Below are 18698 nucleotides of genomic sequence, written 5' to 3' on the forward strand. Positions count from 1 at the left end.
GAGGTCTAATTACATCTTTTCATTTCCTTGTGTTAAACTGAAAATGTGTGAGCAGTAATTTTCATCACAGAAAGGAGCTATTGAATACTTCCAAAATTGTGTTTTTGAGAGACCAATATCAGGGTGGAAAAAATGTTTCAAGAACTGGTCCACACTCATGTAAAAAGTGTGAATTTAGAAGGTAAAGATTTCTGGGGAAAAATATTTTCCTCTCATTCTTTTGATTAAAAAATATGGTATGTAATATTCTATGAAATCCTTTAGGCCTGGTTGTGGAGATTTGAAATTCCAGGACTATTACAAACAGACAAGCATGAAGTGGGTTTACTAAAAAGGAGCAACTTACCTGTCATACGAAGATTTTTTTTTAATTTATTGGATACTTGTGAATTTTAGTTAATTTAATGTGTGTAAATGCAGCCGTACAGGTTTTTTATTATAAAGCAGAAGGTTGTATCCCTATCTGCCAGCACTTGTGACAATATGTTTCTATGAACAGCAAAATAGTCTCTTCTGAGAAAGAACATTTGCTGAGAGGCCTTTAACAAATAACTAAAATAAGAGAGAGGAAGGTTAACACTTTATGAATAAAGAAGATCACTCATGATTAGCAGAAGCATTGTGTAGTTGACACGAAGACACAAAAACAAAAGAAAACTTGCTAGCTTTTGGCATAACTCCTTTCTGAAGCTACAGAAAAAAAACCACACACACACATCTGCGCCCCTACCTAGTGCTGGCTGGATACACAGGTTGCATAGACAAGCTTAAATGTTATGATATTTCAACCATACTGAGGGATATCTCCTACCTCTGATCACACAGAATGTTCATCAAGACAATCAAAGATGAACTGAAAAATTTAGTGTCATCACACATAATCAACAGCAAAGTGGGTACTTTGCCTAATTATTTCAGGTTTATGTCGAATATTTAAAAAAAAAGCCAACAGAAAAGATTGAACATATCATTTTCAGATGGCAACATCATTTAAGAGTGCATTGTAGTGTACAGTTCTCAGTACAAAAGGCACTAGTTTGCCAATGACTAGCATCAGAAGACTGAGTAACAGACACTAATAAAATGAACATAGCATCCAACAGTTTTTCTCGATCATTTTATTACCACCAGATACGAACCTTGGTGATGGGACATATTAAACAATTATTTTAAAATAATTTAATTTATTTTGTACAGTTTGAACATTCCATGTTACTTTTCTTTGTCTTCTGTATTTCACGAATTATCTCCATCTGGGCATCCATTATGGCTTGGAGTATTCGGTGTTTTGCTCTTGTCTTAATACAAATGTAATTGTCCATTTTTCGTAACTCTTCTGCCACAAATTTCCCCAGTGTGTCATCTTCCGTTGTTCGATCTAAATATGAACTGACTTTCTCCAACACTGACAATGTGGATAAGAGCAATGTATCATCATCATCTTTCTTTTGTCGCTTTGAAGGCTTTTCATAATGATGTTGTGTTTCTGCATAAAGACGATGTGTTTCTGGTGGCTCTGGAGCATCTTGTGTCTCAGTGGTGACACACTCTGAGGGCATCACATCAATTTCAGTTTTCACTTCAACGATTTCTGTGGAAAACTCTGAGTGATTGTCCTGCAAATAAGCAAATGCAAACACTTTTAAAGGTGAATACCAAACAAAACATGTTACATTACATCATGAAGGTAGACAATCTCTTGTAACAATCCTCATCCAGGCTTTTCCACATAATATGTGTGCTAGTTGGCACAATAGTGAGCAAGTAAACATACTTAGAAGGAGCTGGTTTAAATACCAGTCTGACCGTTCCAATCCAGTTTTTCATTGTTCTGCATAAATATCGAAAATTTATGATAAAGTTCCTTATACGAGGTGCACTCAAGTTCTAAGGCCTCCGATTTTTTTTCTAATTAACTACTCACCCGAAATCGATGAAACTGGCATTACTTCTCGACGTAATCGCCCTGCAGACGTACACATTTTTCACAACGCTGACGCCATGATTCCATGGCAGTGGCGAAGGCTTCTTTAGGAGTCTGTTTTGACCACTGGAAAATCGCTGAGGCAATAGTAGCACGGCTGGTGAATGTATGGCCACGGAGAGTGTCTTTCATTGTTGGAAAAAGCCAAAAGTCACTAGGAGCCAGGTCACGTGAGTAGGGAGCATGAGGAATCACTTCAAAGTTGTTATCACGAAGAAACTGTTGCGTAACGTTTGCTCGATGTGCGGGTGCGTTCTCTTGGTGAAACAGCACACACGCAGCCCTTCCCGGACGTTTTTGTTGCAGTGCAAGAAGGAATTTGTTCTTCAAAACATTTTCGTAGGATGCACCTGTTACCGTAGTGCTCTTTGGAACGCAATGGGTAAGGATTACGCCCTCGCTGTCCCAGAACATGGACACCATCATTTTTTCAGCACTGCCGGTTACCCGAAATTTTTTTGGTGGCGGTGAATCTGTGTGCTTCCATTGAGCTGACTGGTGCTTTGTTTCTGTATTGAAAAATGGCATCCATGTCTCATCCATTGTCACAACCAACGAAAAGAAAGTCCCATTCATGCCGTCGTTGCGCATCAACATTGCTTGGCAACATGCCACGCGGGCAGCCATGTGGTCATCCGTCAGCATTCGTGGCACCCACCTGGATGACACTTTTCGCATTTTCAGGTCGCCATGCAGGATTGTGTGCACAGAACCCACAGAAACGCCAACTCTGGAGGCGATCTGTTCAACAGTCATTCGGCGATCCCCCAAAACAATTCTCTCCACTTTCTCGATCATGTCGTCAGACCGGCTTGTGTGAGCCCGAGGTTGTTTCAGTTTGTTGTCACACGATGTTCTGCCTTCATTAAACTGTCGCACCCACGAATGCACTTTCGACACATCCATAACTCCATCACCACATGTCTCCTTCAACTGTCGATGAATTTCAATTGGTTTCACACCACGCAAATTCAGAAAACGAATGATTGCACGCTGTTAAAGTAAGAAAAACGTCGCCATTTTAAGTATTTAAAACAGTTCTCATTCTCGCCGCTGGTGGTAAAATTACATCTGCTGTACGGTGCTGCCATCTCTGGGACGTATTGACAATGAACGCGGCCTCATTTTAAAACAATGCGCATGTTTCTATCTCTTTCCAGTCCGGAGAAAAAAAATCGGAGGCCTTAGAACTTGAATGCACCTCGTAGAAGCCAAGACCACCTCCATTATCCTTCAACAAATCCAGTGTTCTAACTCTACTGTGCTGTTTGCTAATAAAAAAAAAAATGTTGTGTGACGAGGGTCTCCTGTCGGGTAAACCGTTCCCCTGGTGCAAGTCTTTCAATTTAACGCCACTTCGGCGACTTGCGCATCGATGGGGATGAAATGATGATGATTAGGACAACGCAAGACCCAGTCCCTGAGCAGAGAAAATCTCCAACCCAGCCGGGAATTGAACCCGGGCCCTTTGGATTGACGGTCTGTCGCGCTGACCACTCAGCTACTGGGGGTGGACGCTGTTTGCTAATGAGACAATGCAATCCATTATCACTAATTATAATGATATTTAATACAATTATGGAAGTAAAAGTGCATTTTATTTTATATAGTAAATACATTTAATTGTTATTAATAAAAGGTGTTGTTTTCATAAAAGAATTTGCGAAACCAAGACAAAAGACTCTTCATTCTGAAAGAACTGAGCAGTTACTTTCACAAGCTGCTGCAAGAGAAAAGAGAAAACTAAAAATGACAGTACGCAATTGGCAACCATTAGATGAGGTGAAGACAAAATGATTACTTGGGTGAAGGGCATTAAGAGCCATGAAAATAAACAAGGATTCTGCATGGTCCTGGAGGGATTCAGATAGTTAAATATAGTTCCAAGTAAAATAAATACTAATTAAATTTTTAAATGCTACATGAAATGGAAAGGTGAGCTGCCTGAACAATGGAAACTGTTCTAGCCACACCTACATTCAAGAAAGAAAATATGAAAAAGTACAATTATAGACAAATCAGTGTTACTACTTAGTTACATGTTCCATGGAGCATTTGAATGATTCTTTTATCAAAGTAATAAGAAATGAGTTAGTTTACAGTATATGTATACATGATTACATGATTGATGTTAAATGAAGAAATTATTAATTTTAGTCCTACTCATGCAACTACACTTTTTATCGGCTTCCAATTTTTAAGTAAAATTTCATCAGTGAGATAGAAGGAGTTGTGCAGGAGAAATGATTTTAAATTAGATGTAAAACTTACTTCACTACCTGTCAGACATTTTATGTTATTGGGCAAATGATCAAAATTTTTGTTGCTGCACATTGAACTCCTTTTTAAGTCACTGACAGCTCTTACAATGGGCCATAAAGGTCATTTTTCCCCTCTAGTGTTACAGGTATGTACATCTTGTTCTTCTCAAATTGTGACAGATTATTTATGACAAATTTCACTAGCAAATATAGGTATTGTGACAGCACTGTTAAAATGCCTAGCTCTTTGAAGATGTACCTACATGACATCCATGGGTGAAAACCCCTGCTCGCTTTTGTGCAATCAATACTTTCTTTCTAAGTAATGACATACTGGTACCCAAGAAAATTATTCCATATGACACTATTCAGAAGAAATATGCAAAATATGCCAGGAGGCTGATAAGTTTGTTTCCAACATTAGCCATTATATGAAGAGTAAAGGTAGCTGAACTTAATTGTTTGAAAAGCTGAGTAATATGCTTCTTCCAGTTTTTATTTTCAACAATATGTACACCCAAAAATTTGGAGCATTCTACACCATTTAATGACTCCTCCTCATGTAGTACATAAATTGTTGGTATGACTATTTGTTGTACAGAACTGAATGCAGTTTTTTTTTTTCAATGTTTAGGGGAGTCCATTTTCAGAGAACCACTTAATAATTGAAACTTCCTGGCAGATTAAAACTGTGTGCCCGACTGAGACTCGAACTTGGGACCTTTGCCTTTCACGGGCAAGTGCTCTACCACTCTAGCACTTGCCCGCGAAAGGCAAAGGTCCCGATTTCGAGTCTCGGTCGGGCACACAGTTTTAATCTGCCAGGAAGTTTCATATCAGCGCACACTCCGCTGCAGAGTGAAAATCTCGTTCTGGGCACTTAATAATTCTTTGGAAAATATCATTTACCAACTGTTTTGTTGCTTTCTCTCTAATGGGATTTATTATAGCACTAGTATCATCTGCAAACAGTACCAGTTTTGCTTGTTGAATGTTACATGGAAGGTCATTCACTTATACCCTAAGGAACAGATGTGGATCCAACAAAATTGAACCCTGTGGAACTTCCTGACTCCCCCCCCCCCCCCCTCCCCCCAGTTGCTAACATTTTCGACTTTTCTCACATTGTGTGAATTGTTCAGCACAGTGTTTTGCATTCCGTTTGTGAAGAATGATTCAAACCAGCTGCATGTAAAGCCATCAGTTCTATAAAACTTGAGTTTTTCTACGAGAGTATCTTCATCTAAAGAATCAAACACCTTGGAAAGACCACAAAAAACCAGCTCATGATATATTCTTATTTAAGGCTTGTGCTATTTGATGAGTGAATGTATAAATAACATTCTCAGTTGAGCAACCCTTCTGGAATCCAAGCATCACACATATACTTAATTAATTTTTCCACTTATATGTGTGACTACTCTCGAGTTCATCACTTTTTTGAATATTTTGGAAAAAGATGTCAATACGGAAACTGGACAGTAATTGTTTAAGTCTGCCTTGTCACCTTTCTTATGAAGTGCTTTAATAATTACATATTTTCAACAGTCTGGAAAAATTCCCAGTGCCAGTGATGCATTGCATGTATCACAAAGGACATTAATTATTAACTTGGAACAATTTTTCAGAATTCTGTCTGAAATTCGATGAACTACACAAACACATTAATTTTTTGGGATTTTTATAAATGCGTCAATTTCAATGAAGGATTTTGGTGTTACTTCTAGTTGCTCAAAGTTTTGTGGAACAACATTCTCTTGCTTCTTTGCTGTATCATTTAATCCTCTATTTGCTGCTACAGTTAGAAAATGATTGTTAAAAGTACTTGCAACTTGTAAAGTATCAGTCACAACATTGTCATTTAGTTTAACTGTTATGGATTCTTGTACATTGACTGGCTGTCCTGTTTCCCATTTGATAATGTGCCATACAGTTTTAATATTACTATCTGTACTATTTGTTTCTGTCAGAATATGCACACTTCTGGACATTTTAATGACTTTCCTCAAAATACTACAGCATTTTTTGTAGTATGCAAGATACTACAAGATCTGGCCTTTACGCAAATTTCCTTTTTCCTCTTACGTGAGATTTTAATTCCCTTAGTTGTCCAAGGGTTACTTTTTAATGGATATTCTGCTATTTTTTAGGAGTGCAACTTTCAGATATTGACACAAACTTACTATGGAATAAATTGAATTTGACATCTGTATCTCTTTCTACCTATACCTCGTTCCATAACTACCCTCTTAGCTTACTCTTAAAACATTCTATCCTGTTCTCACTGCTCTGTGCGAACCTGCCTCAGGATTGTAAGGTGCATACTGTTGCTGCACACGAGTGGGAAAATTGACTACTGAAATTACATTGAAACACCCAAATAATAATTCTAGTTCATTTTTTCTGCGAATATCTGTTAACTAATCTACAGTGAGAGCTACACAAACTACTAACTGTTTCTTGTTGTCTAACAGGTAGCTTGGTAATGCCTCTATATTTCTCATAAACAGCTGAAAGTTTCCTAGTGGGGATCTGTAAATTGTTACAATTATCAATAGGAGAATTCTGCAATAACAATGCTTCTGAGTCCTGATCAACACAAAAACTATTTTTTTCAATATTTTTGACTCTGTGTCCAACTTTTACGTATGTTCCATGAAAATGATGCAAGTCTGTAATCCCTGATATTTAACTTCTCCATCCCTGTGGTTACATGAGTTCAGAGAGATACATAACACCTATCACTTAAGTGTTTTTCACATTTTCTATGCATAAAATAATTTTTCAACCCTCTTAATGTTCTAACGTTCCGAAGAAACAAATTAATTTTATTTTCCTGGTAACTGTTACATGTGTTATGGCCATCTACTGCTCTAATTTAATTCAGTACTCTCAGTCTGTAATCTGACTCTAACCTAAATGTGCTCGTTTTATTCCAGTAATTATAGGGATTTTGTCTTGTGCACTTGTCCCCCACCCCGCTCCTCCCCTTACACTTTTTGCAAGCTACTCAGCCAACAATCTTTCCTTCCCCCTCCTGCTCAGGCATAGGGCAAGATTAGTGTATCCTCATCACCCAACCACACCAACAGGCACAGCACAGACATGGGACGTTGTTTCAATCAAAAGCTATTTGCTCACTTCTTTGTTCACACAGCTAACAGCCTTGTTAACATAGAGCTGGTCATGTCACTGCACAACTTTGACAAAACCCACATAAGTGTGAGCTGTTGCACCTCCTGTTTGCTCCTGATCACCTTTGATGCTATATTCTAAGACAGTAGCCATGCTGTTTCCTGCTCCCCCTGCTATAAGTATCTGGCAGGTTATATGGTTGCATTTTAAAGGTAAGGATTGAGCTAAAGGCAAGATGTAGCACAAAAGAGTGGTTTTAGATCTGAAAGATCTTGTACTGATAACATATTGTGTTTCAGAAATGTGACAGAAAAATTGCACATGAGGATTATGAAAATCATCCTTACTTTAATAGACTTGAGGAAGGCTTAAGACACTGTGTCTCTGGAATCAGTACCTTCTATATAAACTCTGTAAAAGGCTTCACTACTCACACTAAGTCCTCAATAGACTGGGAAAATGGTATCTCAGAGGAGTCTTAAACAATTAACAGTTAGCTGCAGGGATTTTGTCTCTCTCCAATTACATTTAAGATGTGTCTCATTCCTCTTTATTACTGGACAAGAAACTTCCATGCAGTGGAGTTACAGCTTGGCAACTCATACTGCCACATACTACTGTTTGCACATGATCCAGTAGTAATTGTATCTGTGCTGAAGATGCTATGTGCATGCCTCTGAAGTTTGAGAAGAACATAAGAACTGTTCTTGGTAAATTATGCAAAGATCTGGTGATATAATCTGATGAAGATTTGTATAATTGTGGGAACACTGTTAGAAAAATAACAGAAATATCTCAGATCTCTGTCTAATAAGATTCAGATTGTGGAAAGGATGTACAACACAGAGTAAATTGGGGGGCAGAAGGCTACACAACAACTTAAAGGTATACTGTGGAGAGAATTCATAAGTAATGACATTAAAAAATGAATATATTATGCAATTATTGACATAATTATGCTCTATAACTTAGAAATATGTGATGCAAGAGGAAATTAGAAAGTATGGAGACAGAAGTCATAATACAAAGCTGCAGGGAACATGGAGCACAGGAAACCATGAACATTGTGTGGCTGGGGAGATGACTATACACAGACATATTGGATACAGAAAAAAGCAAATGATGCAAAAATCCTTAAAAATATAATTCTAATCACAGTTACAGACTACCTTAGTTCATATTTCAAAAACACACCATCACAGCAAGGGGCTTTAACATAAATTAAAGCATTGTAGGCTCACCCAAAGGTACCACTTCAACAACCTGCAGTGGAAGAAAATGTGGTTACTGTTCCTAGATTGGCCTGGTTAGGAAGCATAGAATAATGAGATTTCTGAACACAGGAATATGTGCCTACATCCTGGATAGAATTCCTTGTCTCTCCACTGTGTCCTTGGAAGAGCGCATGAGACCCTGTTTATCAAGATCTATCTATCTGACATGGATTTAAAGCATTGTTCTATCCAAGAAAAGTTGGCCATGCAGTGACAGGCTCCACACACTTTCCTTGTAATTAATATCTCATTCACAATACTACAGAAATAAAAAACCGGTCATCCACATTAATAAAGTGTCTACCATGAACTACAGGTGTTAACTTGCACAAGAAGAAAATGCCTACACCATTTCCAGTTATGACATCTGAACAACCACTTGGGGGCTCTGTTCTGACACCACCTTATTATCTCTTTTGTACTGTGTAAAGGCCATTGCTTATGCTGCAGATTTTCATTAAGAAAATTCCATATTTTACTTACACTGCCACTGTCTGCAGTGTCCTCTGTACTTCTGGATTCCACTATCTGCAACTGTGGTCCATCTGAAAGCTGGAAAGTGTTTCACAGTTTCATTTTGAGCTTTATAAAATACCACTTTATCCAATATGAGGAAGGATGGTTATTGTACTTACATCATAACAATCCATTAGGTCAGAGGAGTGACTGGAATCCATGGATACTGCCTGGGGCTTATATGAAAACTGAAGGGAAAAATATAAACACATCAGTTACCTGAACATATTGCTGGAAATGAGATGTGCACAATTTTACAACAAATAACATTTAGTCTCAAGTTGCTGTCATCATTTTTTGATAATCTTATCTAAAACGTTACAAGTTACAACTGTTTGTTGGACCAGAACTCGAAGCCCTTACACCTGTCTTTTGTAGTCAGTCCTTTAGTACTTGAGTCATCTTCATGAACAGACTCACAGCTCTAACTTGACACTCCACTGTGGAAGAACCACTATGGAACTGGAAAGGAACAGAGTGGAGGCAGGGATAGGCTGAACCTGTGAAGTGGACTCAAACAGAAAACTTTTTCCACAAAATGATGGGTATCTGGGTCAGAGAACTAGTCCAACAGACATTTTTAATTTTCTACACACAAACAATAGTTAGACAAAAATACACAGTGTTAAATACAGAAAACCATTCAGAATAATATCTTTAACTTTTTTGTCTTGTTGAGTGCAGCTGTGTGTAACATTACATTGGTACCTTTCACATTTGGTCTATCTAATTGCAACTGCATAAAATGATTTTTTCCCTTTGTGCCACACATAATTTCATCTTCATTTTTGAAAAATGTCAGTAGTGTGAAGTTTGTAGATGCTGTTCTACATGTTTTCTTGTTCTGGTTCTAGAGCTGCTTTTCTGCTTACTGTCATTCAAATTTCATTATCACAGCACAAAGAAATGAACACTCATTTACTTCATGTTATAAAATTTGTTTTATTCAGTTGTAATTAGGTGGACCTACTGTGAAAATCAACAATGTAAGTAGAGAAATGATCAAAAATGAGAAACCATATAAATACATGTAAGAAGGTTAAATATAAGTAAAACTGAGAACACATGAAACAAAGAAACTTAAGGAAACAGCGTGTGTAATAAATCACTTTGAATTATTATACCATGAACATCACTAATGGCTAAATATAAAACAATAAGAACCACACTTTTCTCCAAACATCTTTCCATCATTTTTACTCACTAAGGTATGTAACATAATATTTTTGTTTCTTGCCTGGCAGTTATTTATTGTGAAATATGGGGGTATCTTATACACAGCCTAATATTATTTGAAATTTAAAATGTAGTACCTATCAGACAGCAGAATGTGATGACAAAAACTTCTGACCACAATAATCTCACATAAGAAGTTAGGGGTGTAGAACTCTGCAAAATACAAATCTTTGGCAAATACAGTAAAAAAAATTAAATCTATCCATCACACTTGAAAGCTAAACTAGGTATTCACCATAATTAGGACACAGTGATACCCAATCTTTATTATTCATATTTTGCTTATGAGGATAGGGAGCTTGGTCACTGATAATTTTGTCACTGAGTGCCCCAAAACCACAAAGACACAGATAGGAAACTATGATATTTTAAAGCAATCAGCAATTAAAATTTTGAGTACCGGTATGTTACATACTCTCTACAAGGGTGGTCAGGACACTTCAAGAACTCTTGCTTTGTTGTCATAAAGAGACAAGAATGCAGTCAGAATGTGGGTAAATACTTCATTATGAAACTAAATAACAGGCACTAGTATAGCAAATGATCAACACCCATTCCTGCTCTTGCCACTGGGGATGGTTTCTAAATCTGCTATTGTACCACAACCTGCTAACAATAATTCCATCAGTCACCAACTTAGAATACTTGGCATGACAGAGGAACACCATTGCCCTCAAACTTTAAACTATTTCAGAAACATCAGTTTAGAAATAGAAAGAACACTCAAAATATACTGAGAATAAACATGTTGTTTGAAAGCAATTTCATATCACTGGGGCAACCAATGTCTAAGAGTACGTTACGGGGAACAACGAAACACTATACCACTAAGAAATGTGTGATCTGCTTCCGTAATAGACATTTCCTTCTCTTCTCCCATAATGATTGAAGTATCAACACATGCAGCAGAAAAAAATTGGTATATACAATACATAATAAGCATTTTTTGTGTCCCATGTTAGCTCCGCAACTCTTCTACATATACTGTTGAACAGCAGTGCTAGAAGACAACACTGTGTGTGTGTGTGTGTGTCTTTTCTTAGCTGAGAAAGCCTTTGAAATTTAAACAGTTTTCCAACTTTTGTAAGTAGCTGTAGGATACAGGGAGGGGGGGGGGGGGGAGGGAGGGGCAAAGTGTGCCACCGCACAGGGCAGCAGGTTTTTGGGGGTGGCAAAATCTTAAATTTTAATGTGGTTCCAAAAGGTTGAATCAAACAAGACAATGAAAGTTTTGAATAAATGAAAAAGAGTGAAAATAAGCTGATAACACAAATCATTCATAAATCTACTATCTTACTGGGAATTATCTATGATACTGTGAAACTAAGGACAAAAGGTACTGTTTACTTGGTGCACACTTGGTGTGGCTTTCAAAATACCAAAGCTTGCTAGTAATGTGTTGCCACCTCAGTTTCTATTGTGCGCCAACAAAACACTTGAAATCCACCTGCATGAGTATGAAAGCTCCTGCAGAAGTTAAAAATTTTATAATAAAGATATAGAGATACATGTCAGCATATGTTGGCCAAGCAGTTCTTGTACAGGAAGCATAAATACCTATATCAGTATCACTTAGACAAACTCTTTGTAATAATTAAATAAGTAAATACTGAGTAAAATATCCCTCTCACTTGTATCTGCCATTAATACTGAATGGTTATATACCTGCCCTAACATAAGTCAATGAGTACAACAAGATGGGAAAATAGGATGACTGTAGTCACCACTCTTTACCATAATATACGAGACGTCTATGATGCACAGATCATAACACACAAAGACAAAACTATGGACTGAATGGCAGTTTGTCGAACCTTATCAATGTTTTTACATTCATTATGTCTGATATATTACTCCACATTAATGTTGTCAGCAAAATCACAAAAAATGTTGCCACACACATCTCGAAAGCTATTGACTTACTTGAAAAGACAGCAGATTATTTCACAAATCACTGAGAGGACCTAAAAATTCCATGATAACGCACTATGTGATGAGGAACTGGCATCCGAACTATGTATAGAAAAATCTGACCTTGGGTGGTAAAATACAGATACGAAACAGACGGAAGAAGAAACAGTTCCAGTATGAGGAACAAGATGAGAAAATTGAAGAACCAGAATTGCAGTACACAAAAATTACACTTTAAAGTAATGGATATGACCCCAGTGAGAGATTTCAATTGCTGAAAAGTCACAGAAACCTTTTTTTTTTTTTTTTCTTCGTAAAATTAAATACGTGTCACTTGACATTGTAACTGGCAAGTGTTGTGTATTGTGACACAATATTTGCATTGTATCCCACAATATGGAAAGATTCTTTGGACCCATAAATAAATGAGAAACAGATCACACGTGAGTAGCTCACATCAGTTCATTCTAATCATAAAATCAGATTAGCAGGCTACTGGATGCAAAGAAGTTCGAAGTAGGTGTACCGCAGGGCAGCATGTTTGCTCCCATTCTTTTCCTGTTTTATATAAATGACATTCAGACCTCAGAAATTGCAGCTAAGACCATGATGTTTGCAGATGACATTGTAACAGTGAACAATGTTAAGGAATCTCTGTCCACAACAACTGATCAACTCCTCGAGTCCTCGGTTGTGTTCATGGTTCACAGCTAATGTGCTGACCCGCCATGTGAAAAAAAATCTGTTCAATTTGGAAAAAAAGAATTACAACCAAGTGCTGCAAGTGGTACTGGGCAGAAATGTGAGAGAAACGGTATAATGCACAAAATGTTTAGGAATGTAACTCTATCAAGACTTAAACTGGAAAGATTGTGTGCATGAACTCTTTCAGAGTCTCAGTTCAATGTATTTTGCTCTAAAACTTATTTCTAAAGACTGCTTCTCGGAAGGTGCTTGAAATGCTTATTTTGGTTACTTCCTGTCCCTTGTAACTTATGGAAGTCTTTTCTGGGCAACACCAACAGTTGACTATATGAAATTTTTACATTACAGAAAAGGTCAGGGCCTATTCAAATCTTGTCACACAATTCTACTAGGGCTTACTGCATACCTCTATTTAAAAAGTTGTGTGCACTCCTTGTGTGTACACAAGTGTGTGTTGATGGTAAGAGCAAACATTGGTGACTTCCAAACCGGTAGCAATTACCATAGTTGTAACACTTGCAACTGTGGGTCCCTCCATGCAGAACAAATACATGTGAGCACTTTGGTGTCACTATGTATAATGCACTGGCCACATACATAAAGATGAAGGAGAAGGAAATGGTTTTTAGAGCAGAGTTAAAATCATTTCTTGCTGAGATGTGGTTCTACAATGTCAGTGAATATGTTAGCTTACAGGGATACTATGCCATATTTATAGTTGGGTATTTTTTAATTTGTTAACTGCTGTACCATTCATGCTGTGTCTGTTTTTGCAAAAGATTGTTTCTGCTGTAGGTTTTCTGTTTTCTCGGTTCCAAATGCAGTACAATACACCTCCCCAGAGATGGGATCTAGTGCAAGATTAGTTGTGATGGGTATAGATTTTTGTTGGGATGGTAGCTCAGTATGTTCGGTTGGGGGACTGGCCACCATTTGTAATAAAAAAATTTAAAAAAAACTGATTGCAGTACCAGTGATGGAATGTGAAAGATGTCATGCAGCATCTGCACAGAACCACTGATGAAACAATGACAAAGAAACAAATTGGGAATCATAAAATCAGATTAGCAGGCTACTGGATGCAAAGAAGTTCGAAGTAGGTGTACCGCAGGGCAGCATGTTTGCTCCCATTCTTTTCCTGTTTTATATAAATGACATTCAGACCTCAGAAATTGCAGCTAAGACCATGATGTTTGCAGATGACATTGTAACAGTGAACAATGTTAAGGAATCTCTGTCCACAACAACTGATCAACTCCTCGAGTCCTCGGTTGTGTTCATGGTTCACAGCTAATGTGCTGACCCGCCATGTGAAAAAAAATCTGTTCAATTTGGAAAAAAAGAATTACAACCAAGTGCTGCAAGTGGTACTGGGCAGAAATGTGAGAGAAACGGTATAATGCACAAAATGTTTAGGAATGTAACTCTATCAAGACTTAAACTGGAAAGATTGTGTGCATGAACTCTTTCAGAGTCTCAGTTCAATGTATTTTGCTCTAAAACTTATTTCTAAAGACTGCTTCTCGGAAGGTGCTTGAAATGCTTATTTTGGTTACTTCCTGTCCCTTGTAACTTATGGAAGTCTTTTCTGGGCAACACCAACAGTTGACTATATGAAATTTTTACATTACAGAAAAGGTCAGGGCCTATTCAATTCTTGTCACACAATTCTACTAGGGCTTACTGTATACCTCTATTTAAAAAGTTGTGTGCACTCCTTGTGTGTACACAAGTGTGTGTTGATGGTAAGAGCAAACATTGGTGACTTCCAAACCGGTAGCAATTACCATAGTTGTAACACTTGCAACTGTGGGTCCCTCCATGCAGAACAAATACATGTGAGCACTTTGGTGTCATTATGTATAATGCACTGGCCACATACATAAAGATGAAGGAGAAGGAAATGGTTTTTAGAGCAGAGTTAAAATCATTTCTTGCTGAGATGTGGTTCTACAATGTCAGTGAATATGTTAGCTTACAGGGATACTATGCCATATTTATAGTTGGGTATTTTTTAATTTGTTAACTGCTGTACCATTCATGCTGTGTCTGTTTTTGCAAAAGATTGTTTCTGCTGTAGGTTTTCTGTTTTCTCGGTTCCAAATGCAGTACAATACACCTCCCCAGAGATGGGATCTAGTGCAAGATTAGTTGTGATGGGTATAGATTTTTGTTGGGATGGTAGCTCAGTATGTTCGGTTGGGGGACTGGCCACCATTTGTAATAAAAAAATTTAAAAAAAACTGATTGCAGTACCAGTGATGGAATGTGAAAGATGTCATGCAGCATCTGCACAGAACCACTGATGAAACAATGACAAAGAAACAAATTGGGAAAGAAAAAAAAAGACCAGTAATGTGCCACATTACAAATCCAAACTTCTCGGGCTTGATTCTCAGTCAATCATACGATTTTCATTTGTTGCTTATGACTTACTTTAACCTCTGGCTATGTTTGTTCATGAGAAAAATGCTGAGTTGCACAGTGGTTTGAAATCAACATTTAACTGTTGGTCGCCCTACAACTGGCTGGATAAGTCAGTTGAAAGGTCAGAGGAAGGCAATGGCATACCACCTCCAACAGAACCACTCCTCATAAAGCACTGTGGTGCTCAAAACAATCTTTGGCTTGATGACTGCTTCACTTCAGTGTTACATAATATGTTTTTATTTATTTTCATAAGTGTAATATGACAAAGTATCATGTTGTAGTTATATTATTGTTTATCCTTCATTTGCATGTTGTAACATTTTCAGAACTAGGTATCACGTACTGAACGAGGTGTCTAAACTAGTGAACACACTGGAATCGCATTTGGGATGAGTCGGGTTTGCGCACATTCTGACTTGGAGTTTTCACAGTTTTCCCATGTTGCTGCGGTGAATGCTGGGTTGTGCCACTGAACATGTCATGGACGACATCCTGCACCATTCTCGCCTAATGCTATTCTACTTCATGTTTTATGTATGTCTTTATTATTTATGTACCATATTGTATATGATAGGTCCAATACTGTTGCAGTGAATGGTCCAATGGCGAATAAATAAACACGGACAAGCATAAAACAACAAAGGGAATGCATATGGAGGGGTGAGGATGGGTGATGGGACTGACTACCCATTCATGAATTAGATTAACTGGAGATAGTATGCACACGTTTTAGCAATATAATGATTAACTACTGGCAGAAATCGAAGTAGAACAACAAATTTTAAAGATTTGTGGCTATAAGTGTGTAAGAATAACTGTGTTAGATTGCAATAAAGCTCACAATGTATACTAACAGCAGACAAAAATACGAATACTCACAAATCTTTCGGGAATATTTGAGTGTGATGATCTGGGTACAATTCGGTTTTTCAGAAACTCCATCAGTGGAAACCACCACACAGTGGGTGAGTAAACTACCCCGGTTTCCTTACCGGTTCGCATCTTCTTAAGTTCAGCGCCATAGTGCGACCGCAATGTTGCAAATTTGCTTTTGCAGTCATTGGCTGTAACACCAGGTAGCACCTCCCCAACCCTTTGTGCAACTTTTGCAAGTTTTTCCTTTCTATTGGCCTGAAATAATACAATTTGTTTATACATACCGGTAACACTTCCTTCAATGTAAATTTATTAAGGACTTTTTTAATATTGATAACCAAATTACTTTTTGCCATTTTTAACAACAGTTAAAAATAGTTAACAATTTACCTTCAAATGATATTGGGGGTGCCTGTGATCGAAGAGTGAGGGTTCGTCTTTGTATGCTTGAATGAGAAGCTGAATGGATTTTCTGTTCCATTCCATATCGATAAACACAGGAGCCCACACGTATTTATATCAGTTTAATAGAAAAAAATGACCTGCCAAATCATAAAGCGTAATCACAAGGCGAATCATGAGGATACCTCATTATTTGAGCGCCCAAAGGAATTCTATTTGAAACACATGCGCGTTAACGCCTACGCAGCTAATAAAAAAAGAAGAAAAATACCTATGCCTCGTCCTAAGTGCAAGAACTAAGCTATGTCATAACTATATCACTATGTGCCCCTCGGTTCAGGTTTACACGAGTAACATCCATGTGTATATAGATCACTTGTGGTAGGTGCACGTTGTAGAGTAGCGTGTAAATTATCCTCCCAACGACGTCACAAGTGGGTCAGTGACGTCAATGGTCAATTGATTGTGGTGAGTGTGCTGAAAACTGCGCATGCTCGGAAACGATAGAATTATGACATTGATGCTAACGGCAGACGGTGGCTAACATCGGAAGTTGTCCTATTCTCGCCGCACTTATTCATGAGAAATTGATTTTGATATTTTGCGTCTTTTTAATGGTTATTTAGCTATCCTGACATAGCGCAATGGTTGAGTGGATTCTACCAAATAGCCTATAATTATAGACTATTTGGTACTACCCCAACCACGAGATTACTGCACTTGGTTTTGCGTGGCCGTTATTGGAAACACACGGTGGCGTTACAATTATCAAGTATAGCAGAGACTATGGCAGATGCATCGTACTATGAAAGATTTTAATACTGTTGCGCATATACTATGAAGTGTTTCAGCATATTCTCGTAAAATATCACGATAAAAACTCAAAATAGGCCGACTGAAGCGCCCTCACTCCCACGTGCAATAATATTGTGGTCGTCAAATTCCTAATTATCTAATTTATACTTTACCTAAGCTTTACTTATGCTCAGTACGTTAGTCAGGTGGTAAACTTCGATGCCGTATATAACGATGGGCAACTCGAACGGTCATAGGTTGGTGTGTATTGAGTGATGAATCTATTGCTGCGATGTGCATCGCGAAAACAAGTTTAGGCTAACTAAAGCTCGAGCACAGACATCCCGGCAATCGTTCTTTCGCACTCTGTACGCGATTGGGTCGGGAAGAAACTATAACATGTGATACAGTGGTCAGTACCCTGCGCCATGCATTTCACAGCGATATGCAGGCATTTGAAGGCATTGAGGTATTTGGGTTTTACTATGTCTGAACAAGTAAAAAGAACATAAATAGACGAAAAACGTTTTTTTTTAAATCTACGTTGCTTTAATAGTGAAAAAGCTCTTCCTGTTACAGGAGGAAACAATTTGGATTTCATTTGGCGTCGAGAGAAAACAAGAAACAAACTGTGAGGGAAAAGGGAGATATTTACTGGCTTCTAAAAATTGTAAGTTGCGTTTTTGTAAATATATTTTCTCGAGCAAATAAACTTTTTCAAACGTTACGACGACAGATAAATTTCCCTTTCTTTTAATTCTCAGCAGTGTGGAAAGCTTATCATTTCACCTTAGTGAAGAAGAATCGTTATGAATTTGGTTTTCGTTATTGACAAATTCCATTACAGTTGCTAACACCTTAATGACGTTACATTCCGATCTTTTGCAAGTCGAGCGGTTCCACATAACCAAACTTTCGCAGCACAGTTCTGGCCTACCGACATGGTTACGTTAATGTTTCGTTCAATGTTAAGTGTTAAAACACAAGGGGAAACCCATAAACTTTCAGGAATCGTCTCTTAAAAATATCGACTCTAAACTGCATGCAGACTCGCTATTTTTACTCCGTCTAGTCCGAAGTCTATGCCCTGACATGGGAACAATTACGTCATGTATCTGTCTGTCGAGTGTCGTGACATTAGAGTCCTAAGATGCGAACATTCCGCCAGAGGCG

General features: G+C 37.8%; 1 protein-coding gene across 2 annotated transcripts; it reads right to left on the reverse strand.

Annotated features, from left to right (window-relative positions):
* Positions 1-1091: 1091 nt before the first annotated feature.
* On the reverse strand, positions 1092-18028 carry LOC126191353 (uncharacterized). Of its 2 annotated transcripts, XM_049932193.1 has the most exons (6): positions 17002-18028; positions 16719-16870; positions 16332-16583; positions 9290-9358; positions 9138-9206; positions 1092-1616 (listed from the first exon to the last, which is right to left on the reverse strand). In XM_049932193.1, exons 2-6 carry the CDS (start codon positions 16812-16814, stop codon positions 1185-1187), a joined length of 918 nt encoding a protein of 305 aa, XP_049788150.1. In that variant the 5' UTR covers positions 16815-16870; positions 17002-18028; the 3' UTR covers positions 1092-1184. The 2 variants fall into 2 exon arrangements, with proteins under 2 accessions (XP_049788150.1, XP_049788149.1); XM_049932192.1 differs by having other exon boundaries at positions 16719-18027.
* Positions 18029-18698: the final 670 nt, after the last annotated feature.

This window comes from Schistocerca cancellata, chromosome 6 (assembly GCF_023864275.1).
Source record: "Schistocerca cancellata isolate TAMUIC-IGC-003103 chromosome 6, iqSchCanc2.1, whole genome shotgun sequence".
Classification (NCBI taxonomy): Eukaryota; Metazoa; Arthropoda; class Insecta; order Orthoptera; family Acrididae; genus Schistocerca; species Schistocerca cancellata.